Genomic DNA, 22942 nt, shown 5'->3' on the forward strand with positions numbered 1-22942 from the left:
CGCAGGAAACTTTTTCATTAAGAGCCAATGTTTATTTTGTTTTGTTAGCCTTTACAGCATAACCAGTAAGAAAGACTTAAGGCACAGGAATGAACAACCGGGAAGAGAATCTTCCCAAAAACTTGAAGAAGCCCTGCGTAATGGAATATATTAGTCATGATTAAGGCATATACTGTATACTGGAGATAGGTAGGTACGTGCCAGGCCAGGCCAAGCCAGGCCAAGCCAGGCCAGGCCAGGCCAGGCCAGGCCAGGCCAGGCCAGGTCAGGCCGGCCTGCGCTGAGGTTATCAAGTCAACACCTGAAGTAGCACGTGCACCCAACGCACAATCAAACTCTGATGTGGCACACTAGACATCATTTAAAAATCATTTCGTTCATCTCATAAAAACTCTTAAAAGCACCAAGATTTGGTGGAATGGCATAGAAGGCACGATTAGTGGAACTTTGTTCTTATAAATCATTCTTTCAAATAATCAGATGACACTGACTGGAATGGTGAAACAAAGAAAAACCCAATAGGCACTTTGACAGCCGAATCGTTTCCAGAGCATCGTCGAGCTAATTGCATACATAAGAGGACTTTAAAATCTTCAAGTATCATTTCTTGGTCCTTACATGCGTCACCTGCTTTCTTGCCTCCTTTTAAAAGAAAGTCGTCGTCGCCGCTGCCTGCTGTTGCTGTGTTCCCGTCCGTTCAAACGCTTCCAGAGTTACAAGCCTTTTCCTGACAACAGTGCTTCTGCTGCACACCATTATTATACCTTCAATAAAATCAAAAATCACTTTTCATTTGCGCGCCTCGGCTCAGAATTCAACCTCAAAACTGAAGGAACCCAGAAGTGTCCGCCTGTGTCAGTCTGTCTTCCAAACTATGTTGAGCACCTTCACCACCTCTTCGTAGATGATGAAGACAATGGCCACGTCCAAGCACACCCGACCCAGGCGAGGTACGGTCCCTTTGTAGAACCTGGGCAAGCGTTGAGCACAATGTCACCTGGCACTACCACGGCTAAGCGGTCCAAGTGTGCCACTTACGCCCGGGGCCCCTCGTGTTTCATGATCTTGACGGCGCAGTCCATGGTGCTTTTGTACTTGTGCGCTTCCAGACCCTGTGGACGTGCACAGAAACAACCGTCGTTGCCTGCCGAGGGGGGTCACCCAAGTCATAAACCCACCTGCATTCGGGTTTTGATCACATCCAGCGGCGTGTTTCCAAACACGCTGGCGGCGCCGGCGAACGCTCCGAACATTCCCGTGATTAAGGGGTTGATGTATTTGTCGGGGTTGTCACCTTGTCGGCAAAAGAACAAAACAAAATCAAAACATTATGACATTGCTGCTCCGGCGTGCTCGTGGTGAAAGGAGAATTCACCTTTGTACCAGTTCCTGAGCGAGGTCATGACGTAGAAGCGGATGGCCTGGTTAGAGCCTTGCTTGAGCACGGTGGCCGTCAGACCTTGGTACGTGCCCCGAAGTCCTGTGCGCCGTCCACAAACAAAACTCGTCTTCACGACTTTGCTCCCCCCCCGCCCCGATATGTGCATTTTTGTGTGACCTTGCGTTCTGATGATCTCGCGCACGCCATGAAAGAATCCCTTGTACTTGGGGTTGGCCGAGGTCTGGTCGTGGATGAATTTGACCTGCGAGGCAAAGGGCAAATCAGATCAGAGCAGAGCAGAGCAGAGCAGAGCAGAGCAGAGCAGAGCGCCCGCGCGGATGGATGCTTGGTGCTGACGCCTGACCTTGACGGTCTCCATGGGGCAGACGACCAGGACGGCCTCGGCCACGCCGGCGCCCAGGCCGCACAGGAAGCCGCGTTTGCTGTCCAGCTTGCCGCTGCCGTCGCGCATCTTGTTGCTCAGGAACTCAAAGACGCCGAACCTGGCAAAGGGGACGGCCGCTTGGCACGTCACTCGCTCGGGCCCCCCCAAGAAAAGCTCGCGTGGGACGAGCTTCGGTCAGTCGAAGGCGACCCGACTCACCTGACGGCGGCTTTGGGGATGGAGCCGTAGAGCAGCGAGCTGAGCCCGCGATAAAGACCCCGGACGCCGTGGCCGCTGACCGTCTGCTTGACGCAGTCGCCTGAAAGGGCACGCGTCAGCGGCGTCCGCCGGGGGGGGGGGGGGAGCCGGCGCGCCGAGCCGGCGGCTGCACTGACCGATGCCCTTGTACTTGGGCGGGTTGGCCTTCTCGTCCAGCTGCAGTTGCGTCTTGACGTACTCGGTGGGGAAGGTGATGCAGATCTCGATGCCGCCCGCGATGCCACCTGCACAAGAATCCGTGAGAAATTGTGGCCGGAAAGAAACCGAACCGCTTTTTCATCATCTGCAATATTCCATTTTGTATTTTTGGGTGCAAAAAAGAATCCCATTCAAACATTCCCCCCTGAAAACATTCAACAACCCTGTTGCGTCATGTTCTGTTAACTTTGGGAGCATTTGGACACTTGAATGTTTGGATTACAAAATGTGGAAGGACCTGAAACGGGTGAACTCTCCCAAAAAGTGGCTGCGCTGATTGACGCCTCACGAAGCGCTTCTGACGTTGAAACTCCCTCAGCCAGTTCCAGCATAACTTGCCGCTGCTGCTGCCTGCAGCCGATTGGCTGAGCGGCCTGAGGACACGCCCCCTGACGCCAGTCCACATCAGAGCTGAGCTTTGCCACCCGCGTATAACTTGTCATGTTTTTTTTTTTGCTCTCTGGCATATTGAATACATGCTGAAATGCCTTCAATATTTTTAATTGTCCATCTTGAAGTCTGGACATAACGTGTCAAAGACGAAGCAGTTTTTAGGCCACGGCACAACTTGGATTCTTTTCAGGACGCCCGCTGCTACACAAAATGAGGCCCACTGTGCTCAGGCTATTGTGCTTTGTCATCGCAGCGTGCGTGCGTGCGTGCGTGCGTGCGTGTGTGTGAGCGTGCGTGCGTGCGTGTTAGGGGCGCTCTCTCGGCACACAGTGCAAAGGTCATGGAGTCAACATGAGCAAGAAGTTAAGAAGAACTTTTGGACTTTCTGTTTGTGCAAGTGTCAAAGCCATGTCATAGTAACGATTGAACTGAATGAGCTACATTTGAACAAACTACTGGGCTCCTTTTGTCAAATAAAAATGTACAATTAAAAGGTTATGATATTAACAGGCGTTAATGTTTGGTGAAATATCAGGGGAAAAGTGAATATTGCCACCCTTCGAAGCCTATGGCGACATACCTCATTGTATTTCATCGCCGCCTGGTGGCATGGAGGATAGACAACATGTTTTCCTCGATTTGGAACGACATATGATTTGGCTCCATGGCCAGGCATGAAAAAGAAACATTTTCATCAACTAGAACGACACGGTCTGGTTTGACATCCAGTGCTATCCTGAAGTAGGTATTTTAAGGGGCTTATATGCATGCTAATTCAAGTCATTTCAAGAGGGCACTTTTATTCACAACTCATTCGATAGACGAGTAAACAAGTTCAAGTCGGGATAACGTCAAGTATGATCAGACTTGTAATGCAAGGCGAGCGAGCGAGCGAGCGCCTTCTGTTTTGGTAGTTTGGGCACGCCTTTTCGAACTTTGGGTTGACAACCTGTGCACAGAGCAAACTTGCCTTGCAGCGCCCGTCGGCCCGCCGAAATTCTTACCTGCCAGGATGGCCTTGCCAGGGTGTGTCAGCTTGGCCTTGCCTGCAGGGGCGGCGGCGGCCAGGCTGTGCGTCCTGCTGTGGAAGGGGTTCACGAAGCGCGGCTGTGCAGACATGACTGCGGTCGGTCGGTCGGTCGGTCGGTCGGTCGGTCGGTAGTCAGTGCGGCGCCGTGGGATGAAAGCTCATGCAGTCCCACTGCAGCTTTGTGCACCGGGCGCGGTCCAAAGTGCAACGTTCGGCCCTGACCATTGGACTTGGGACTGCGCTCGCTCGCTTCTCCCTTTCGGCCTTGTCGAAGACTTTTGACAGGCAACTTTTCCTCTGTTGTGCATGCCTGCCTGTGTGCCTGCCTCCTTTCTGGTAAACGTCGAGTCAGGCGCGGCGCGGCGCGGGGCGTGGCGTGGCGTGGCGGAACCGCGCGACACACCCCACCCACCGACCCACCCACCTCCTTTTTAAAATGTGGCCACTCGCATTTAAGTAAGGGGGGCCTGCACGGGGACTTGAACGAGGCACAAAAACACGTCAAAAATGATGAAACCATGTCCGTACACCTCACATTTACAAAGGACGCTTGAGAACATAAAGATGGATCTTGTGATCACTGAACTACCCATTAACCCGCTCGTGTGACAGTTGATAATATATATACGGATATAAAATACGAGCTACGCAAACATTTCGGCTTTGACATTATATTTCTCTTCTAAGTAGCTCTTTGGCCATGGTTCCGGTGACGTGTTTCCGTAGATGGCGGTGATTTCGCTCTTGGCCTCGCAGTTGCTCTTTGAAATGGGCATCCCCCCCCCCACAGCGCATGCGCACTGCGTTGCTTAACAGCGCCCCCGTCCGTCGTGGCGACTTGGAAAGAAGCGAGCTGTCAATCCGCTCAGCATCCTCACGCAAACCACGACCGGCACAGGAGCAGCACAGGAGCAGCAGGACTTTGCCGGCTCCCTCCGCTGACGGGCCCCCCTCCTTTGGATCGGTGAGCTGAGCAGGAGGCCGGCCGCCATCCGCGCGGCCCCTTTGGCGTCTTGTCGCCGCTCGCGCACGATGGCCATTTTGCCTCACTTTGATCGCGTTCTGTCCAAGGTTAGCTAGGAGCTAAGGAGCTGGAGCTAACGCTTGCTGGCATTATATAATGACGGACGGACGGACGGACGGACGGACGGACGGGTCGCCAGCCTGGCATGCATCGCTTAATCCCGCTTCTTTTTATTCGCCTCTCGTCGGCTTCACTTGGCATCTTGCAGGCGGGATTTGACATCAGCAAATGGAGGGAGGAAGGGAGGCTCGTTGCTGGGTGGGCCGACCTAGCTGTCACCCGCGCGCACGCGCACCCTTTGTCCCTTTGTGTCCTTTGTCCATCAGTAAAGATGCTCCATCGAGCATTTATTCAAATGCAGCAGCATTGCTCAATCAGCAATCCCAAATGCAGCGGGATTATTCATCCTCTCTTGTTTGTCTCCATGTGTCGGACGATAAGATAGTTGCGTCTTGCCTTGCAGCATCATGGCTGTGCCACCTTGCTACGCAGACTTGGGCAAAGCCGCCAAGGACATCTTCAGCAAAGGCTACGGTGAGTTGCGAGCGGCGTGGCCCTGACTCGTTTGACACGTTGTTTGACTTTGTCCCTTCTTGCAGGCTTTGGACTGGTCAAGCTGGACCTGAAGACCAAATCTCAAAGTGGTGTGGTGAGCATCTCCCTTTGTTCTTCTTCATTTTCCTTTTCCCTCCAGATGCTTCCCAACAAGCCCACCAACACGCAAGGCGGCGAGTGTCTGAGGGTCTATCTGCTCTTTGTCCTTATACCCTTTGACCCCCACCCCATCCTCTCCTTGACTCCGCCCCCTCCTCCACCACCACGGACACGCGGCGTAGATGGTAAGACTGCCGTGACACTTTGGTCGTCGTCGTCGTCGTCATCATCATGGCGGTCACCTCTGTTTGCTTGAGTTCATCTTTTTCCTAATTATAATTGACAATTTGTGAGAAAATGATTTCTACTGCTCCCCCCCCCGCCATACTCCCCCCCGCCCACGCCATGAGGAAATATCTGCCTGCCTTTTGCATCTTTGTGTGTTTCTTCATTTCCTAACATGCCTGTCAACGACCTTTTGTATCATATCAGCATTGCGTAAGGGCATATTGCGGCGGCGGCGGCGGCAAATGGAGCGCTGGCTGCGGAAAACGTGCCATGGCTTGATTTTTGTGGCTGCAGGAGTTCAACACGTCGGGCTCCAGCAACACTGAGTCGGGCAAAGCGGCGGGCAGCCTGGAGACCAAATACAAGATGAAGGAGTTGGGCCTGAGCGTCAACCAGAAGTGGAACACCGACAACACGCTGGCCACCGAGGTCACGCTGGAGGACCAGGTTTGTGGCGCGGAGAGGCTAGTGCTAGCGCACGCTTGATACAGGTTTGGCCGGCCACGCTTGTGTTTGCTCGCAGCTGACTCAAGGCCTGAAGGTGGCGTTGGACACGTCTTTTGTCCCAAACACGGGGTGAGAGCGCGTCGGCCTCGTTGGGTTGCGTTCTGAGCGCTGGGTGTTGAAAAGCGGGCCGGGTCTGTTGCAGCAAGAAGAGCGGCAAGCTGAAGACGGGCTACAAGCGCGACTACGTCAACTTGGGCTGCGACGTGGACTTTGAGGGCCCCGTGGTGCACGCCGCCGCCGTGCTGGGCTACGAGGGCTGGCTGGCCGGCTACCAGATGGCCTTCGACACGGCCAAGTCCAAACTGGCCCAGAACAATTTTGCGCTGGGCTACAAGGCCGGAGACTTCCAGCTGCACACCAACGTGTGAGTCGGCAAGGCCCGTCGCTCGGTCGCTCGGTCGCCCGGTCGCCCGGTCGCTCGGTCGCCCGGTCGCTCGGTCGCCCGGTCGCTCGCCCGCCGCTTCACCTTGCGCGACGTCATCAAATTGCCTCACTCCTTTCTCAGTAACGACGGCACAGAGTTCGGCGGCTCCATCTACCAGAAAGTGAACGAGGCGCTGGAGACGGCCGTCACCTTGGCCTGGACCGCCGGCAGCAACAATACTCGCTTCGGCATCGCCGCCAAGTACAAAGTGGACGCCGACACTTCGGTGTCTGTAAGTGGGCGCGCGCGCGCTTGTGCGTTCCTCTTCTTCTAACTTTGATTGCGTCGCGCAGGCCAAAGTCAACAACGCAAGTCTCATCGGGGTTGGATACACTCAGAGCCTCCGACCAGGTCAGCAGCACATTGACACAAACACGCCTGCATATTCAAAGTCAGCACAGCCTTGTGATTTCCCCCCAAAAAAGAGCATTAGCCTACTTGTCACTTTTTTTTTCCCCCCTTGGTCGTCGAAGCAGGCAGGCAGGGAGGGAGGTGCGCTAGCCTAGCATGCGGCTAACCCGTCGCTCTCCCCTCCCAGGAGTCAAGGTCACACTGTCGGCGCTCATCGACGGGAAGAACTTCAACGCCGGCGGCCACAAGGTGGGCATGGGCTTTGAGCTGGAGGCGTAGAAGAAGACAAAGAAGAAGAAGACAAAAAGAGCACCATCATGTAGCTCCTCCCCCACACGCCCTGGCCCGCCCCGCCCCGCATCCCACCAATCACACGCAAGCATGTTGACCATGGAGATGATGATGATGATGATGATGAGCATATGCTGCTGCTGCTGCTGCTGCTCTTTGACTGACGGTGTGCGAGTGACGTCTCTTCCTGCAGAGGGTGGCCGCGACCAGCGTAGGCAGGTTGTCGCTAGGTGAAAACAACGCAGCGGAATCTCCTGCTTGTCAGCATTGCTAGCGAGTAGAGTTTCCTTCTGACCCGATTGTTTTCATCTACCGTGGCACCTCAAAGTGTTTTCCTCGTTTTTGTTTTGGGTCTTATCATCGGCGTGACGTCGACCTCACTTTTCCATGTCGTCAACTAGGGCAATTGTATGATTAAAGCAAAACAGAGATGCTCCTTTGCGTTTGCTCATTGGACACCTTCATGGATGGCGCAGCCATGGTCTTCTCTCCTGTGATGGGGAAAAAGCTCAATTGGACTGGATTTCTTGAATCATTCCAAAGCCTTTCCGTCTTTGGGAGAAATTTAATGGCACAGCAGGAATTTCTAAGTTGACATTGAGCTAGCTGCCAAGGCTACGTAGCACAGTGAGTAACCGTTGGATTCACTTCCTGGTTGTCTTCATGACAACGGAGAGAAAGCGTGCGTGGCGCTCGCGTCCCTCGCTCGTCGTCGGTACCGTTTGACGTTGCCCATGATCGAGTGACAGGTGAGTCTTGAAGCTGACTTGAGATGTTTGCAGATCAAAGGAGCAGCTCTGCTCTGTCCTGTCCAACTCGGCCGACCCTGCAGTCGCGTCGTGTCGTGTCGTGTCGTGTCGTGTCGTGTCGTGTCGTGTCCCATTTTGTCAGCCGGCTCACAGCAAGTTGACCTTGGCCACCACCTGCTTGCATCCGGTGACGGCATACTCCCTCCCACCCACGGCGGGATAATACTCAATCTCTGCCGCCAGCTGCTCCATGTGGGCGCGGTCCGGGTAGAATCCCTCGCGGCTCATCTCGTCCAAAAAACACTCCATCACGTGACTTCTCTCCAGGAGGCCCAGAGGCACCACGTTCACCTCGGTCCACAGGGGGTGGCGGCCCTCCAGATGGCGCCGCAGCTCCGGCGCCAGGAGCTCGTGACTGGAGGCGTTGCGCAGCAGGTGCCGGGTGATGCGCTCGTGTGCGAGGTTGCCGAGGATCACGTAGACGGCGTTGAGGAACTGGTTGGCCTGGGACGGAGCCAGCAGGCCCAGCAGGGCGTCCAGGATCTGGCCGTGCATGTGCTCGGCCTCGTCCAGCACAAAGAGCGGGATCTTCTCCTCTCGCTCGCCCAGCTCCACCGCCTCGGAGACCAGCGAGAGTAGCTGCTGGACGCAGCGCGGGGCGTCGGCCTCCAGGGGGCAGTGGTGCAGCGCAAAGTACTGAAGCACCAGGGCCTCGCCCACCACCGAGCGAAAGTGTCCCGCCAGGAGGCGGCCCAGGTGGCTTTTGCCCACCCCGCTGGGCCCGTGAAGGGACACCACCAGCGGCCTGTTGTGCACGTAGGTGGATAAGTAGTCCTTCAGGTGCCACATGAGCGCCTCCACCGCCCCCTGCTGGCCAAACACCTCTCTGCGCAACGTCTTCTCCAGACCCTCCAGGTCGTAGCGGATCACGTGGTCGTCCAGGTTCTCGATGGCGTTGTACACCTGACGCACAACGAGTATCGACCGTGATGATCATTCCGATAATAGTCGTGACGCGGGCGGGCGGGCGGGCGGATGGGCGATTCAGCGAGCGAGCGTGCGTGCGTGCGTGCGTGGGCTCACCTGTACAAAGAGTATGGCGCTGAGCAGGTAGAGACAAAACTCGGCCGGGCTGTGCTCCTGTCCGGGGGCTTTCCGGCGCCTCCTGTTAGGGTAGAGCACCCTCCTCTTCCTCTTCTTCTTCCTGGGAGGCGAGCAGGACGCCGGCACGGCAGCAGCGTCAAAGGTGAAGATCTTGGGGCTGGTGCGGGTCGGGGCCCCTGGGAGGCCCCCCATGGCCAGCGCCATCTCCTGGCGCCGTTTCTTCAGGGCCTGGTACTTGTGCTTAATGCGGATGACGGCGCGCAGCGTGGACGACACGCCCAAGAGGCTGGCCGCCGGAGCCATCATGGGCCGGCTCCCGCCGCCGCCGCCGCCGCCGTCCTCCTCCTCCATGGTCTCCTCCTCTTCCTCCTCTGTGTGGGAGGATGACGAGCTGCTGTCCTGATCAGTCATCTGCCCAAGAATTGTTCAATTATTCATCCTGCACAAAGTCCCAACAGCAACCTAACTTTTCCTTCCGCTCAAAAGGGGCGCAGCCAAGGTGACGCCCAGCCAGCCAGTCTGATTGGCCGTCGGGAGCGATGACCTGCCGCTGACCTCTCACAACCTGTCACTCGACAACATTTTGCTGGTCTTGTCTGTCCTCTAATGTGTTTTTACAACACACACGCGCACACGCGCACGCACGCGCGCGCACACACACACCATTTTGGCCCCTCCACCATGATGACATCAGCCACTTCCTGCTGTGACACACATGCAAGCATGTGCGCACACACACACACGCGCGCACACACACACGCACACGGACTCTTCGTGGCATCTGGCCTCTCGCCGCGTCACTTCCACAAATCAAGTGTGACGTTGTTTAAAGCATTTTGTTGAATCGTTTCAGGCAAACAACTTCTCTTCTTCACTTTGCTGCTGCTAATACGAGAAAGAGGTGCGAGCGCTCGGGCGACGGCTCGGCTTCATTGCGTAATCCGCAAAAATGTGGTTTGAATGGAGCCACTTGCCTCTCGTCATTTTTGCGGCCGAGTGAGGACTTGGACGGCGTCCCCTTCCTGCTTGATAACGCTACGACTGCTACTTGTTGAAACTCCCCCTCCGACGTTCAAAGATGACATAGCAAGTTGATTTGAAAACCAGGTCCCGCCCCCAGCGACAGACCGTGAGATGGACGATCTTGGCCTCAAGAGAAATTCAAGCCATGAGCTAGCTGGCTGGCTGGCTGGCTGGCTGGCGTCACGTTCAGGTTGCCGCAAGCGCAGACCTGACGAGGAGGCCGCATTCCAAACGTCTGCCGGCTGGCTCCGCTTCCTTCCCCATCCACACACATAGCGCAAGCACAAGCAGCGGCGACCTTTCTTCCTCAAGTCTCACGGCAAGAGAAGGCGTCAAACGTGCACCCCCGCCTCCCAAAAGCAAACAAAAACGGACTCACCTCTGTTATGAGTTGAACGTGCTCACACTACGACTCCGCTGCACACCATCGTGCACTGTGCACTGTGTGTGTGTGTGTGTGTGTGCGCTGGCAGCTCCGCCTCCTTCATCCTGCTCTCATCTCATATGACAGCACATTACAACACTTCCTTCTTTTGTTCCACCTCATGGAAAACAGTCAGCCAATAAAACAAAAGAAAAAAAAAACAGCAGCAGCAGCAGCAGCAGTAGCAGCAGCAGCAGCAGCAGCAGCAGCAGCAGCAGCTCTGCTCGTCTCTGTTGGCTCACTTTAAAGTGAGTGCACTTTCACTTGGGAAGAAGGAAGAGAGACATCAAGCCAAAGCCATTGGAGGGGCACGTCCACTCGGCAGAAAGAACAGCTGGCCGGCCGGCCGGCCGGCCAGTTTTATTTGCTGTGTACTTGTTCTGACAGCATTTGACATGTGTTTTGCAACACGGAGTAAAAATGCCACGTTAGGTGTCATTTCCAAAGGCGCATAAATAGATTAAGAAAAGACGGACGTATTTACATGCTCCAAAGTGCGGCCTTTCAAAAGTCTCAGGACGCTTTCTACTTCCTCTTCCTGCCTCGGCCCCTCCTTCCTCTGACGGCGTCGGGGGGGCCGGCGTCGCCCTCGGCGGCGGCGGGTCCCGCCGCGATGTTGATTTGGCCTTCCTGGATTTCATTCCGCGTCTCGTCAGGAAGATGCTGGATGTGCTGCTGCGTCTCCAGATAGAACATGACGTCGCGCAGCTGCTCCTGAAGCTCGGCCATGGCCTGGTCCTTCTGCTCGCCTGAACACGGCGGCGCCAAGGCCACTTGAAGTGATTTGCATAGCCGCAATTTCGGCGCATTCTTAAAAGGGTCCTCACCGCTCTCTTTGGCTCTGCGCTCCTCATCAGCTAGTCGGCTCTGAAGCTGCGTCTGGTTGGCTCGCAGATATTTGTTCATCTCCTGCTCCTCTTTCAACTCGTGGCTGAGTTTCATGACGCGGCCGCTCAGCTGCGCGCACCTGCCGTGCCACGTGAAACGGTGTTGTTTGCGCGACAGATTGTCGGGTGCCTCGGTGGCGCTCTGAGCTTACTTCTTCTCCGTGCTCTGCTTGTCTTTGCTGATTTCTCCCAGTCGGCGTTCCAGGTTGTCGCAGCGCTCCAGAGTCTCCTTGAACTTTGCCTTCATGTTGTTGATCTGTCACACACACACCCGCACACGCACACGCACACGCACACGCACACACACACACACACACACACACACACACACACACACACACACACACACACACACACACACACACACACACACACACACACACACACACACACACACACACACACACACACACACACACACACGTGGAGGTGAGTGACTCCCAAACGCCATGACAACAAGGACATGGCGGTTCACCTCCTGGGCCGTCTCCTTCTCCAGATGAACAATCTTGTTCTCCCAATAGACTCGCTGCGACTCCAGCTGGCTGGTCAGTAGATACGAGTACTGCGGGAGAAGCGCGCTGCCCGTTAGCATCCGAGGCGGTGAGGGGAGCAGCCTCCCTGCCGTACCTCCAGCTGCAGGGAGTCGATCTTCTCGGCCTGGCAGGTGTCCCCCTCGCACTCGTACTGAACCATCTTGCCGTCCGACTTGCTGGCCACCAGCCGATGGACGTAGTTGTCTGCCGTGAGAGCGACGTGGCAGCATTAAAAGCGTGCGTGCGTGCGTGGCAAGCGGGCGACGGTCGTCGCTACCTCCGGCGTAGTCCCACACGCGGTGGTTGGTGAGCTGCATGGCGTAGGTGTGCTGCGTCTCCTCAAAGTGCTTGTAGGCGTGGCGGCTGACGTAGCGACCGCAGCCGATGTGGCCGCAGATCAGGCAAATCCACAGGTTCTGGGGGCAACAAGGTTACCCAAGGCACGAGGAGCGAGACTCGGGCCTTCCTTACCTCCTGCACGCCGCACTCAAAGCATTTGTTTTCTTCCACCGGCTCGGGAGTTTGACAGTAGCGACATACGGGACACCTAAACGGGACACCAAAAATCAGCTTTTGGCAAGAGGGGGTGGCCGCAACTGGCTAACAGTAGCGACATACGGGACACCTCAACGTGACACCAAAAATCAGATTTTGGCAAGAGGGGGTGGCCGCAACTGGCTAACGCCACGCGACGCTAACTTATTACATCAGTGTGGCAGCATCGAATCGGTGGGTATGAAAGGCCCCTCCTGAGCTAAGCTAGGAGGGGCAAGTCGTCATGCAACTCGGGACACAATGTTTTGAGGTGGCGGGCGAGCCGCACGCCCTGGTGCGGTGAATGCTGTGGCGCCGCTTACGATGCGTCCTCCCATCGCTGCAGACACTGACTGTGGAAGCTGTGGTTGCACAGCGTGGTGAGGATGCCGTTGACCGACTCGTCCATGCGCTCCAGACACACGGTGCATTTGGGAAGCTCCGTCAGCTCCATCACGGGCAAACTGGCGCCCTGGAGGAAGCGCGGCAACTTCGTCAACAGCAAGAGGGTGGTGCTGCGGCGGCGGCGGCGGCGCCACGCACCTCGTCCGACTTGATGACTTCGGCACGCTCCACGTAGACCAGCTGGCACACCGCCTCCTCGATGGAGTTGAACTGGCGGCCGTTACACGTGGCGTAGAAGCTGTCGGCGTCCGCCTGAGCCAGGGTTAGCGTCGGAATTACACTTTGGAACTTCTCTTGACTTTTTTTCTCAGGTGCTTTCAAATATTTTTTGTAGAACATTGGTCTGTTTGTGTCGTCTCAAAATTATATGTAGTGTACTTTTTACAAGCTTTAGAGATTGTTTGAGTCTAAACAAAGCGCCCAAAAATAAATAAATAAATATATATATATATATATATATATATATGTATATACATAAATAAATAAATAAATATATATATATATATATATATATATATATATATATAAAGAGTTCAAACCTGCGTGCTGAACTTGATGAGCACCATGTACTGGTTGGGGGTGGAGTCTCGGATGATCTTCATGTGCTCCATGACGTCATTGAACGGCGCCATCAGCTTCATCAGGTCGTGACTGGTCATGGTGGCAGGAACCGTGAGGATGCACACCATGGCGCTGCGCCTCGCCTCCTCCGTCAGCGACGTCATCTTGCTGCCGGGGAACAAAAGAGAATGATGAGGAGAGCGGAAGAAGACAAAAAGTCGGTGAGCGTGATGCCACCAAAATGACGATGCATGCGTGCGCGCGTGTCCAACTTGGTCTTGTAGAGGTGCAAGATCCCGTGCACCACCTCCACTGACGGGTTCCCGCTGAAGAAGGAGATTTGCTGGGGCAGCTGCTTGGAGGGAGAGTCTGGGGCCGACGCCGACTCGGCTCGCTTGCCCTCTGCGCATCCTCCTGGTTCTTCCCCCCCGCCACCGCCACCTTTGTCTCCACCGTGAAGCACATCGTCGATTGGCCAGGCAAAGAAGATGCAAAAGTACTTGCGACCCAAAACAAAACAAGGTTTTCACCTGGGCTGGGTTCAAAGGTCTCGATGACCATGTCTCCCATGGATCTGCTGCCCATGTGTTGGTGCAACACGGCGCTCCTCTCCAGCTCAGATTTGCCGCTCAGGGCCAGCCTGGCCAGGCCCAAAGATTTGTCCTCAAGTTGCTCCTCCGACATGCCACTCACTGAAAGCAGCAAGAGTGAAGGTTAGCAGGTGCTTGCTGCAGGGCTGTGAGGGACGTTTGAAGGCAACCATTGGCTTTTCAGATTAACAGATGAGAAAACTTCATGTGGCAAAAGTAACTAATAAGGAGCGATTCGCCCGGCGTGTGAACAGTTAACATGATCCACTCAAATGCAAACGATCGCGGTGTGTGTTGCGACAATCGTCTGGTCCAGCTCGTTAGCCGGCCGGCTAACGTCAACGTTCGTCGCGGTGCGGTGCGGTGCGGTCCGGTCCGGCCCGCCGGCCCGGCCCGGCCCTGCCCTGCCCTGCCCCGCGTACTCACCGGCCGAGTAGCGGAAGCCTTGCGGGGCTGGAGACTGGGCGGCGATTTCCAAGCGGATGACCACCAGAGACACGCTCATGTGTTTTGTCCACGCAAAATCCCACACAAAGAGACAAACGCAAACCGAAACAAGGCAAGGCAAACAATGACAGCTAGCTTCGCAAGGTAGCTGCCTTGAAAACTCCGGTGAGCGCGCATGAACGTCGTGCTCATAAACGTCACACTAGTGGACACTCAAGCGAAAATATATCAAAGTTAGCTTTGATTCGTCCACATATTTCACAGGACAGACCTAAGCGACAAACTTCAGGAAGCTTCTGAAGCTCTTTAACTACTTCATCTTCTTCTCCCCCCGTTGGCGGATTACTCAAGGAAGTCGTTTAAACGCTATCGCCACCTAGCGCCTCACACGTGTATGGCAGTACGCATGGGCCTTATCAGTTTCAAGAAGAATTTCCAACACGGATCTCTAAATTCTGTCCATTCTGATCACTTGCGACTCCGACGAGGTCAAACGCAAATCATGTTTGTCGAGGAGAACAAATACATTTTTCACATTCAGCATTTTATTTTGAAAAAAGCTTTGCCATTCCAGTGTTTCTGTTTTCCCATTTTCTAACAAAAGAAGGTGGTGGGTGACACTCCAGATTGTCAATCATGAGCACGCTTTTTTTTTCTTCCTGCGCAACTTGCGTCCAGTCGAAACGGAAACTCCTCATGACGGTGGTGTGGTTTGCAGCTCGCGAGGCGGATGGGAAAGCGGCCAAAAGTAGAGCTCTGACGCCCGCCATCTTTTTTCCCCAGGTCAGACAAACACACAGCGGCTGGCTCACACATGCATTCAAAACAGACTTTGGTTCCCACACATGCAGGCTCACACTGACATCTCCAACAGCCACATAAGCTCGCACACACTTTCTCCCTCTCATAGGCCAAAGTTCTTTCACCTTCTTTCTCTCGCACACACAAACGCACTCACACGCGCGCGCGCGCGCGCACGCACGCACACCCACACACACCCCCACGCTCGTATGACACACACTTTGTCTTCATGTACACAAGCTTTCACATGCACATGGGCTTTCACGCACGGACGCACAGCAGCTTCCTGGGCTATTTACAATTAGGTCCAAAGTGTGTTTTATTTTAAGTGCCCCGCATACAGGACAGAACTGCATAAAGCCTCAGTGCCTTTCTTTGGGGCGCTCGCGTCAGTCTCGGCACCAAACAAAATGCGCACTCACGCGCGGCCTTTGTGGGGCTGGGAAGAAAAACCAAGACAAAAAAACATTTGCACCCGCCACGTGTGCGTTTTGCTGGTTGTTGTGGACGTGAGCGTGAGCGTGAGCGAGAGCGAGAGCGAGAGCGAGAGCGAGCCACCCTGGCTGCCCTTTATAGCAGGAAGTGACGCAAGCTATCTAGTATTTCCATTTTTTGGGGTGTAATACTGCGACTACGGAGGCGCTCGACTTCATTCAGACACACATGGAAGAAAAAAGAAGCAAATATCCTAAATGAACCTCTGATGGAATCTGGGCCAAATATGGCGCCTTTGCACGCCGACGCTAAAGCGAGGAGGGCACGCGAGTGATCGAGCAAAGGAAATAGTGGTTTATCGGACTCCAAGCTATTCTGTACAATAATTTACTAGTCGGGCTAAAAACGGGCGTGTGAATGTCACCGCGCGCCTTCATGATTGGCGTTCCGGAAATGTGCTGACGGCAAACAGACACGGGTGTGACGGCGGCATTCAGATTTTGAGATTCTTCAGAGAGTCCGCTCGCTTCTTGAGCAGTTCCGCCGCCTCCTGGAGCGAACGCAGGTGACTGCTCTGCAGCTTGTCCATGGCCGCCCGGGCAAACGACGACTCCTCCTGAAAGACACAAAGTCAGGAGAAAGATGGACCGAAGGCCTCGGCCGCCAGAGTTCGATGGCTCGCTCGCTAGCCGCTAACTCCTAGCGCGGTGTTTCCATTTGCTATGCGCTCACATACAGTTTGAACCAGACTGACCTCTGTGGATCCTTCCAGCGACAAATCGGCCAGTTTGAGCGCGGCCATGCCCACCTCCTGCCCTTTGACGTGCTCCAGGGCCCGGGCGAGCACGCCCTGCAAGCTCGCCGTCAACTCGTGGAAGCCGCACACCACCGCCGGCTGCGGGAAAACCAAAACAACGGAACCTATAGCGGCGGAAGCAAGAGTCGGAGAGCGCAGCGCGTACCTGAGCTGTGCTGGCATCCTTTTTCTTCTTCTTCTTCTTCTGCAGGCTGGACTTGAGCGGCCGCAGAACTTTGGTGCAGTAGCCGGCGACCCACAAGACCACGCATACCGTCTGCAAGCAGCGCAAGAGAAGATGAGCGAGACGGCCGGAGGCGCCACAGAGCCGGCGTGCGGCGGGGGCCACCTCCACAAAGAAGATGAGGTTCTCCAACAACCACGGCCGGATTTTTAATTTGCCCTCTTTTGTGTCCAAGAGGTCTCCTTTGCATTTATTCAGCATTTCTGCAACAAAAGAGCAGGAAAGACGACGACGACGACGACGATGATAATGATGATGACAATGACGTGGCCACGGCGGCAGAGTAGCTGCGTGTGACGACGGCCACCTTGAAGCTGAACGGCCAGCGACTTGAAGGCGTTGCACATTTGCGTTTGCAGCTCCGACGACTCGTCTGGCGGGCGGGGGCAGAGCGGTCCAAAGAAAAAAAAAAAAAATTGAAATTCAATCAATCAAAAGGAAGAGGAGGAGGAGGAGGAGGAGGAGGGGGAGGAGGAGGAGCCGGCGGCGCTCACCGAGACCGACGACGTCCAGTTGGTGCACGTGGAGCGACAGCTGCAGCGCTGCCGCTTGACACTGGCAGCTGCCGCTGGAAAGAGCGGCGGCCAGACGGGTTGCGGGCGGTCCCAGGAAGGGGTACTGTTGGGGTTAGCGCATTAGGCTACGTTAGCGCATTTCGCTACGTTGACCTTGCAGACTTTGAGGATACCTGCGTGCGTCTCTCGGCCAGTTGCGTGGCCGTCTGCAGGTTTTGGCCGAGCTGCGTCAGGAGCCGGCGCAGCGGCGCCGTCTTGTCCGTCACGCCGTTCTCGGTGGCCGTGGGCGAGTTCTGCGGCGAGGCTTTGCGGCCCATGGCCGCCACGGCGGCGAGGAGGCGCAGCGTGAGCGAGCGCAAGCGCAACCACACACGCTCTTCCTCCAGGGAATGCCGCCGATGCTCCTCGTTCAACTTCCTGTCAGGTGGCGGCGGCGGCGAGAGCGCTCGTTTACGGCTGGCTAGCCAATTAGCGCTTTGCGTGTTTTGTACCGCTCGTGGGGGTCCCAGCAGGTGAACACCGTGAGGTCTCTGTTGTCCCTCATGTTGTCCCAGGGAATGTCATCTTCCTCTGCGGACAAAGACATGGTCTTCACACTCTCCTCCAGACTCAACACACTGCAACACATTTTAGGGAAGACAAAAAGAAAAAGGAAAAAAAAAAAGGAACACAAAAAGGTCACAAAGGTGAACGCAGGCGGGCGGGCGGGCGGGCGGGTCGGGGCCGTGCGCTCGCTCACATGTCGGCCTCGAGGAACAAGTCGAGCAGCATCCTCTCGGTGCGGACCTGCGCAAAGTGCAGCGACTGGTTCAGTCGGTTCCTGAGGGCGATGAACTCGGGGATCTTCTCAAAGGCGCCGTACTTGTACGCTTGGATGATGTACTCGGAGGTCTGGGGGCCAGATGGCACGTTTGGATTTAGGGCCGATGGCTGAGAAGAATCCCGTTTGTGGTTAGGGAGGGAGGGAGGGGGACTCACATCTTTCTGGTTGGAGTGGAAAAACCTGAGCGAGAAGTTGCAGGCCTGCGAGGCAGCGGCAAACTGTCCCAAGGACTGAGCGTAGCGCGTCAGGAGGAAGCCAATGGTGTCGTGCTGGACGTGCTTGGCGTCCAGGCTGGCGTAGAGGTCCACCACCGGTTCGAAGGCGCCCAGGCGGCAGTAGAGGAGCAGCAGCAGCAGCTTGAACTGAGCGTTGGACGGGCTGTTGGACAAACCTTCCTGGAGCAGGCCCAGACCGAGCCACGCCATCTTCTCGTCTCCTGAGCGCAGCCCGAGAGCACGTCACGCGGGTGGACCGCGTGAAAGCGAGAGAGAGAGAGAAGGAAGGACCACCTACCGGTTTCCGTCCACAAGTCGATGTAGACGTGAGCCGCCATCAGGCAATACATGTCGGAAAACTGCAACTCCGTCTTCAGAGCATTCTTCCCTGTAGGAGGGAAAACGCAAATAAAAGAGAAAAAGGCCAAAAGAGAAAGCCCGCCCAACCAGGCCGCCCGTGCGGGCGTGCCTGCGTGCGGGCGTGCCTGCGTGCGGGCGTGCCTGCGTGCGGGCGTGCCTGCCTGCGTGCGGGCGTGCCTGCCTGCGTGCGGGCGTGCCTGCCTGCGTGCGGGCGTGCCTGCGTGCTCCTCACCAAACTTGAGGCCGTGCCGGTAGTGCGCCTTGAGCTCGGCGACCAGCCTCAGCTTAGCGGCGGCGTCCAGGGCGTGATGCAGGCCCAGCGCCCGGCTCAGTTGGCACACGCACAGGTGCCTCTGCAGCGCTTCCGTGTCGTCCGGGAAGTCCGAGCCGTCGGGTCCGGGAGGGGCGGCCCGGCGCAGCCGCTCCACCAACTGCACGGTGCCGAAACGGAGACGTTGCGACTGCGGTCGGGCCGGGCCGGGCTGGGCCGGGCCGGGCGGTGGCTCACCTGCTCGTGCTGCTCGGCGCCCAGTAGGTGGAGATAAACGTTGAGGTCAGTGATGCAGCAAGGCTTGTCGCCAAACTTGACAAAAAACTGCACCATCAGCTCCAACGGCTCTCCTGCGACCACAAAAACAAAGAGAGGAGGTCGTGATCACCTTGGATTTGAAAACTAGAAGGAGTTCTTATGAATCCAAGGGTGTTTGTTTTTTGTTTTTTCTTCTAACCGAGCTGTTTTTCTTGGGGAAGGCGGCGTTGCCGCAGCCGCTGCAGGAGCTCCAGACGCGCCAGGTAAGGACCCCGCAGCGAGCGAGCGTCTTTGCCGTCCTCGCCGGCGATCCTCTCCTCCACGAAGTTCACCGCCTCCGTCACCGTGTGGTGCACGGCGCCCTCCGAGCAGCTGAGCGCGGCGCCGCAATGCAACTTTTGTCTACTTGGTACTTTTTGCCACCAACTGGGCGCATTGTACTCACTGTTGCTCATCCTCCGGCGGACTCCACGACTGATCCATGAGATGGAAAAGCGAGTCGAAGTAGGCCAGGTAGAACTGCCAATCGTCGGGACTGCGAGGCCACAATGGCGTCGGGGGTTAGACAAAAGCAGCGCTTTGCCGCCAGTTCGACAAAAGACGAGGCTCACTTCTTGAGCAGGAGCTGGCGCGCCAGGGCGTTGCACTCGGGCCAGCGTCGGAGTCGCCGGTACAACATCATGCACTTGCTCTCTCGACTCTGAAGCTCGCTGGTCAGCTTCTCTGCGGCCACGACGAGGCACGGTGAGGATCGGGAGGAGGAAGACCGAGGCGCCGTGAGCTTACCTCCGAGGGGACCCTTGATCACTTCCAGCGCCTCCTCGCATTTCCCCAAGCGCTCCAGGATCATGAAGTAGAGCTGCACCTGAAGAGCACTCAGATTCACTGTCCAAATACTTTTGTCCACAAGATTCGGATGGGAAGCTCTAAGCGAGCAGGACGTCCAAAGTCTTACTTCTGCTTCAGCTTCGATTTTGTCCTCCTTGACCATCTTCTCCACCATGCGCTCCGCCAGGGGCAGGAACATGGTTTGGGACAGTTTTTCATCCTGTGCCGAGATGGCCTGTGCAATTTGAAGAAGAAGAAAAGAAGAAATCAAAAATGGTAGATGGCCGCCTGGTCCCAGGCGTCGCGAGGATGCCGACGGCGTGTACCTGCATGACCAGACTCATGACGGACCAGAAGTAATAGGGATTCTTGGGCACGATTTTATACAAGGCCATTCCTGCCTGAAGAGAAGGAAGCAGACATCCCACGAAAAATGTTGGCGGTCTCGGCGAGCATTAAGCTAGCCCGCTTTGGCTCTTCTTTACCTGCTGCATTTTCTTGTACTCGCCGACACGCGCGTACGCCATGAAGAGGTGCGAGTGATATTCCTCGCTGAGCGGGACCTTCTTGACCGCCGCCTCGTACAGTTTGGTCACCAACTCGGCTGGAAGCAGCACATCAATGCACAACACTCGGTCGGGTCGGGCCGGGCCGGGCCGGGCCGGGCCGGGCCGCGCTGCACGCGTCTACTCACGCCGATGCATCTCCCTGTAGAGGATGGTGAGCGCTTGTAAGGAGTTGTCGTCCGTGGGCTCCAGGGACGTCACCTCCTGGGCCAGGGAGAAGGCTTCGTCTTGCTTGCCTGTCCGCTGCAGGCCGATGGCCTTCAACACCTGGAGGAGGAAAAGAAAGACGGCCGATGAGGAGAAAATGGCCGATTGGGCTGAAATGGCCGCCTGGCGTACCTTGGCGCAGTGCAAGTCTCTGTGCTTCTTCAGCAGCTTGTCCGCCTGCTGGATGGCCATCTTGTTGTTGCCGTTGTCAAGGTAGTCTGAGGGGGGAAAAACAACAACAACTCAAGTCCCCGTGGTGGCAAAATCAAAGAAAATGAAGCCGTCCTCCCTGCTCTCAAAGACGCGTGGAAAAACACGTCAACGGGCGTGACTTTGTCCAGCGTCTCACTGATGCCTACGCACGGGCACCACGAAGGCCCGGCCGCCCGGCCGCCCGGCCGCTCCATTGCGGTTGGTGCGGTTTTACGGTGAGCGTCACGCAATCCGTTTTCATGCTTGTGAAGGAAGGACGTTGCACGGTGAGTACGCACAAACGCAGTCAGACCACTCGGGGGACAGCTGCCGGCCAAAATTAACTGCAGCAGACAGCGATTGTGTCACGTTGCTCTTCTATCGCTGCCAAGAGGGCAAACTTTTACTGACACTTGTCAGCATTTATCCAGGTTGCATTGAGCTCATGCTTGAACTGAAGCACTCCATTCCCCGGTGTAGGGTGTGCAAACTTGTGCAAGCACGTGATCTTGGTTGGGGTTTTGATATCAGCCATATATGGCATTGGTGTAGACCCTATATATCCAATAGATGTATTTTTATTTCAGTGGAAGTTATTTCTGGAAACCGGCCGATGGTATCATAATAAAGCAAAACCCAAGGGGGAAAGGCAACTCTTGGTTTTTTGGGCCTACTTTCTAACACACATTGTTATCGAAGTAATTACGTACGTGTAAACATTGTCGATGTGTCCACGGTTAAAGTTTGGGAGCTGGGACAAGTCCACGCGAGATAGCCGGCCGGCCGGAGCATTGTCCGCGGCGATGCTAAATGAAAGCTAACCACTTAGCCGCTCAACTGCCGACACGAGAGCGAAAAAGCCACATCGCGGGCGCACCCGCGGAGGCAAAAGTCGACCGACTGTCAGCCGACGGGATAACCGGCACAGAAACGCCAAGTTCGGATGGGAAAAAGAACTACAGTCAATGAAAGAAGCGTTATGCGGCGACATGTTAGCCGCCGAAGCTAGCTGTCAAATAGCAACCGAGATAGCGAAGGAGACGACAACCCTGCAAAGCAGTCAAGACTGTTCGAATGGTTTGTCTTGTATTTCACACATGTTAGCACCGGAAAGCTACCGGCAGAGAACCGCAGCACCCCCCCTCCAAGTATGGTCTGCGAGGCAAGCCCGGCAAAGGTGCACTGTCATAGGGCACCGCGCAGCGGGGCGTCAGAGCGAGCGAGCCAGCCAGCCAGCCAGCCAGCCAGCCAGCCAGCCAGCCAGCCAGCCAGCCAGCCAGCTAGCCAGCCAGCCAGCCAGCCAGCCAGCCCTTGGTCGACGATGGAGGGGGCCCGAAAAACTGCCCCTGCGGCTGGAAGCTGCTATTGTTGAAAGACGGCATGCGCCGATGCTCAAGCCAAGCCGACGTACGTGCATGCGTGCGTGGGTGCGTGCATGCGCCCGCCGAACGAGCTCACCGTATATGGGTCTGAGTCTCCGGTCGTTGGGGTCTTGCACATGGCCTCGCGCCGCCATGGTGGTTTAGTTTACCTGCTGTTGGGGAAGTGTGCGCGCATGCGCACTAAACTCCAGTAGCATGCCCGCTCAAACAGCATCCGAAAAGTTCTCCTTTTACTCTGTTACATTATTCACGACACCGACTTACATTCAACATTTATATTATAATGTTTGCTCTCGAGTTCATCTATTGTCTTCATTTGGATGTATTGCTTCCAGTGTGTCTATGATTTTTTTTTTTTTTTTGTCCAATCAGATCTCCGCCTCTACTCGTTGCCATGTAATTTGCTCAGGGCCTTGTGCGCTCGGTTGAAGCAATATTTGATAACTGGCAACTTCGGCATTTATTCAATAACCTGCATCTCTGATGGATATGATGTATTTTATTAATGGACTTTATACCGCAAAACCTTGGGCTTCTTTTATATAAACGTAATTCTCTGCGTTGTATCTTTTGCCAGACATTACATTTCAGCTACATGCGGCCAACATCCCCCAAAAGTCTTCAAACAGGTCCTTTATATCACG

The 22942-nt window shown here is 55.7% G+C and overlaps 5 protein-coding genes across 14 annotated transcripts; 1 reads left to right on the plus strand and 4 right to left on the minus strand.

Annotated features, from left to right (window-relative positions):
- Positions 1–10: 10 nt before the first annotated feature.
- Positions 11–4073, minus strand: slc25a1b (slc25a1 solute carrier family 25 member 1b). Its single transcript, XM_088392354.1, has 9 exons — positions 3641–4073; positions 2162–2269; positions 1986–2085; positions 1746–1884; positions 1559–1643; positions 1376–1480; positions 1179–1294; positions 1039–1112; positions 11–970 (listed from the first exon to the last, which is right to left on the minus strand). The coding sequence occupies exons 1-9, from the start codon at positions 3753–3755 to the stop codon at positions 856–858; spliced, it is 957 nt and encodes a 318-aa protein (XP_088248480.1). The 5' UTR covers positions 3756–4073; the 3' UTR covers positions 11–855.
- On the plus strand, positions 3244–7581 carry LOC148389246 (non-selective voltage-gated ion channel VDAC2). 4 transcript variants are annotated; one of them, XM_088392357.1, is made up of 9 exons: positions 3244–3377; positions 5154–5224; positions 5290–5339; positions 5867–6019; positions 6096–6148; positions 6222–6443; positions 6585–6735; positions 6797–6854; positions 7042–7581. In XM_088392357.1, exons 1-9 carry the CDS (start codon positions 3301–3303, stop codon positions 7131–7133), a joined length of 927 nt encoding a protein of 308 aa, XP_088248483.1. In that variant the 5' UTR covers positions 3244–3300; the 3' UTR covers positions 7134–7581. The 4 variants fall into 4 exon arrangements, with proteins under 4 accessions (XP_088248483.1, XP_088248486.1, XP_088248484.1 ...); XM_088392360.1 differs by lacking the exon at positions 3244–3377 and adding an exon at positions 4463–4630; XM_088392358.1 differs by lacking the exon at positions 3244–3377 and adding an exon at positions 4700–4737.
- A 109-nt stretch (positions 7582–7690) lies between these two features.
- Positions 7691–10605, minus strand: tor4aa (torsin family 4, member Aa). Of its 3 annotated transcripts, none has more exons than XM_088392343.1 (3): positions 10401–10605; positions 8978–9409; positions 7691–8857 (listed from the first exon to the last, which is right to left on the minus strand). In XM_088392343.1, the coding sequence occupies exons 2-3, from the start codon at positions 9407–9409 to the stop codon at positions 8042–8044; spliced, it is 1248 nt and encodes a 415-aa protein (XP_088248469.1). In that variant the 5' UTR covers positions 10401–10605; the 3' UTR covers positions 7691–8041. The 3 variants fall into 3 exon arrangements, with proteins under 3 accessions (XP_088248469.1, XP_088248468.1, XP_088248470.1); XM_088392342.1 differs by lacking the exon at positions 10401–10605 and adding an exon at positions 10230–10383; XM_088392344.1 differs by lacking the exon at positions 10401–10605 and adding an exon at positions 9973–10223.
- A 158-nt stretch (positions 10606–10763) lies between these two features.
- On the minus strand, positions 10764–14781 carry brap (BRCA1 associated protein). 3 transcript variants are annotated; one of them, XM_088392327.1, is made up of 13 exons: positions 14677–14781; positions 13899–14060; positions 13641–13815; positions 13347–13536; positions 12946–13059; positions 12726–12874; positions 12340–12415; positions 12146–12284; positions 11963–12072; positions 11808–11897; positions 11485–11588; positions 11273–11412; positions 10764–11194 (listed from the first exon to the last, which is right to left on the minus strand). In XM_088392327.1, exons 2-13 carry the CDS (start codon positions 14050–14052, stop codon positions 10971–10973), a joined length of 1665 nt encoding a protein of 554 aa, XP_088248453.1. In that variant the 5' UTR covers positions 14053–14060; positions 14677–14781; the 3' UTR covers positions 10764–10970. The 3 variants fall into 3 exon arrangements, with proteins under 3 accessions (XP_088248453.1, XP_088248452.1, XP_088248451.1); XM_088392326.1 differs by having other exon boundaries at positions 13641–13809; positions 14385–14745; XM_088392325.1 differs by having other exon boundaries at positions 14385–14744.
- Positions 14782–15507: 726 nt separating this feature from the next.
- On the minus strand, positions 15508–22540 carry naa25 (N-alpha-acetyltransferase 25, NatB auxiliary subunit). Of its 3 annotated transcripts, none has more exons than XM_088392312.1 (23): positions 22375–22540; positions 20857–20942; positions 20646–20784; positions 20437–20555; positions 20278–20352; positions 20079–20186; positions 19910–19988; positions 19735–19846; positions 19569–19658; positions 19323–19495; positions 19103–19215; positions 18827–19025; positions 18533–18622; positions 18175–18455; positions 17936–18087; positions 17688–17813; positions 17370–17613; positions 17176–17299; positions 16989–17054; positions 16787–16884; positions 16604–16714; positions 16396–16536; positions 15508–16257 (listed from the first exon to the last, which is right to left on the minus strand). In XM_088392312.1, exons 1-23 carry the CDS (start codon positions 22430–22432, stop codon positions 16135–16137), a joined length of 2907 nt encoding a protein of 968 aa, XP_088248438.1. In that variant the 5' UTR covers positions 22433–22540; the 3' UTR covers positions 15508–16134. The 3 variants fall into 3 exon arrangements, with proteins under 3 accessions (XP_088248438.1, XP_088248439.1, XP_088248437.1); XM_088392313.1 differs by lacking the exon at positions 22375–22540 and adding an exon at positions 22035–22294; XM_088392311.1 differs by lacking the exon at positions 22375–22540 and adding an exon at positions 21627–22009.
- Positions 22541–22942: the final 402 nt, after the last annotated feature.

Source organism: Syngnathus floridae, chromosome 12 (assembly GCF_059516105.1).
Source record: "Syngnathus floridae isolate MCC-2025c chromosome 12, RoL_Sflo_1.0, whole genome shotgun sequence".
Taxonomy (NCBI): Eukaryota; Metazoa; Chordata; class Actinopteri; order Syngnathiformes; family Syngnathidae; genus Syngnathus; species Syngnathus floridae.

Coding starts and splice junctions, on each gene's coding strand:
- slc25a1b (XM_088392354.1), bottom strand. CDS start 3,755: ATGTCTGCACAGCCGCGCTTCGTGAACCCCTTCCACAGCAGGACGCAC. Junction 1,885..1,985: donor ATCCCCAAAGCCGCCGTCAG/GTGAGTCGGGTC, acceptor CCCCTTTGCCAG/GTTCGGCGTCTTTGAGTTCC. Junction 1,481..1,558: donor CGAGATCATCAGAACGCAAG/GTCACACAAAAA, acceptor GACGGCGCACAG/GACTTCGGGGCACGTACCAA.
- LOC148389246 (XM_088392357.1), top strand. CDS start 3,301: ATGGCCAGGCATGAAAAAGAAACATTTTCATCAACTAGAACGACACGG. Junction 6,736..6,796: donor ACGCCGACACTTCGGTGTCT/GTAAGTGGGCGC, acceptor TGCGTCGCGCAG/GCCAAAGTCAACAACGCAAG. Junction 6,855..7,041: donor CACTCAGAGCCTCCGACCAG/GTCAGCAGCACA, acceptor CTCCCCTCCCAG/GAGTCAAGGTCACACTGTCG.
- naa25 (XM_088392311.1), bottom strand. CDS start 21,708: ATGCTCCGGCCGGCCGGCTATCTCGCGTGGACTTGTCCCAGCTCCCAA. Junction 20,353..20,436: donor AGTACAAGAAAATGCAGCAG/GTAAAGAAGAGC, acceptor CCTTCTCTTCAG/GCAGGAATGGCCTTGTATAA. Junction 16,885..16,988: donor GCTGGCCGTTCAGCTTCAAG/GTGGCCGTCGTC, acceptor CTTTTGTTGCAG/AAATGCTGAATAAATGCAAA.
- brap (XM_088392325.1), bottom strand. CDS start 14,463: ATGAGCGTGTCTCTGGTGGTCATCCGCTTGGAAATCGCCGCCCAGTCT. Junction 14,061..14,384: donor AGGCTTCCGCTACTCGGCCG/GTGAGTACGCGG, acceptor TGCTGCTTTCAG/TGAGTGGCATGTCGGAGGAG. Junction 13,816..13,898: donor GACCTTTGAACCCAGCCCAG/GTGAAAACCTTG, acceptor TTCACGGTGGAG/ACAAAGGTGGCGGTGGCGGG.
- tor4aa (XM_088392342.1), bottom strand. CDS start 10,295: ATGTGTGTGGATGGGGAAGGAAGCGGAGCCAGCCGGCAGACGTTTGGA. Junction 9,410..10,229: donor GAATGCGGCCTCCTCGTCAG/GTCTGCGCTTGC, acceptor ATTCTTGGGCAG/ATGACTGATCAGGACAGCAG. Junction 8,858..8,977: donor GCGCCATACTCTTTGTACAG/GTGAGCCCACGC, acceptor GTTGTGCGTCAG/GTGTACAACGCCATCGAGAA.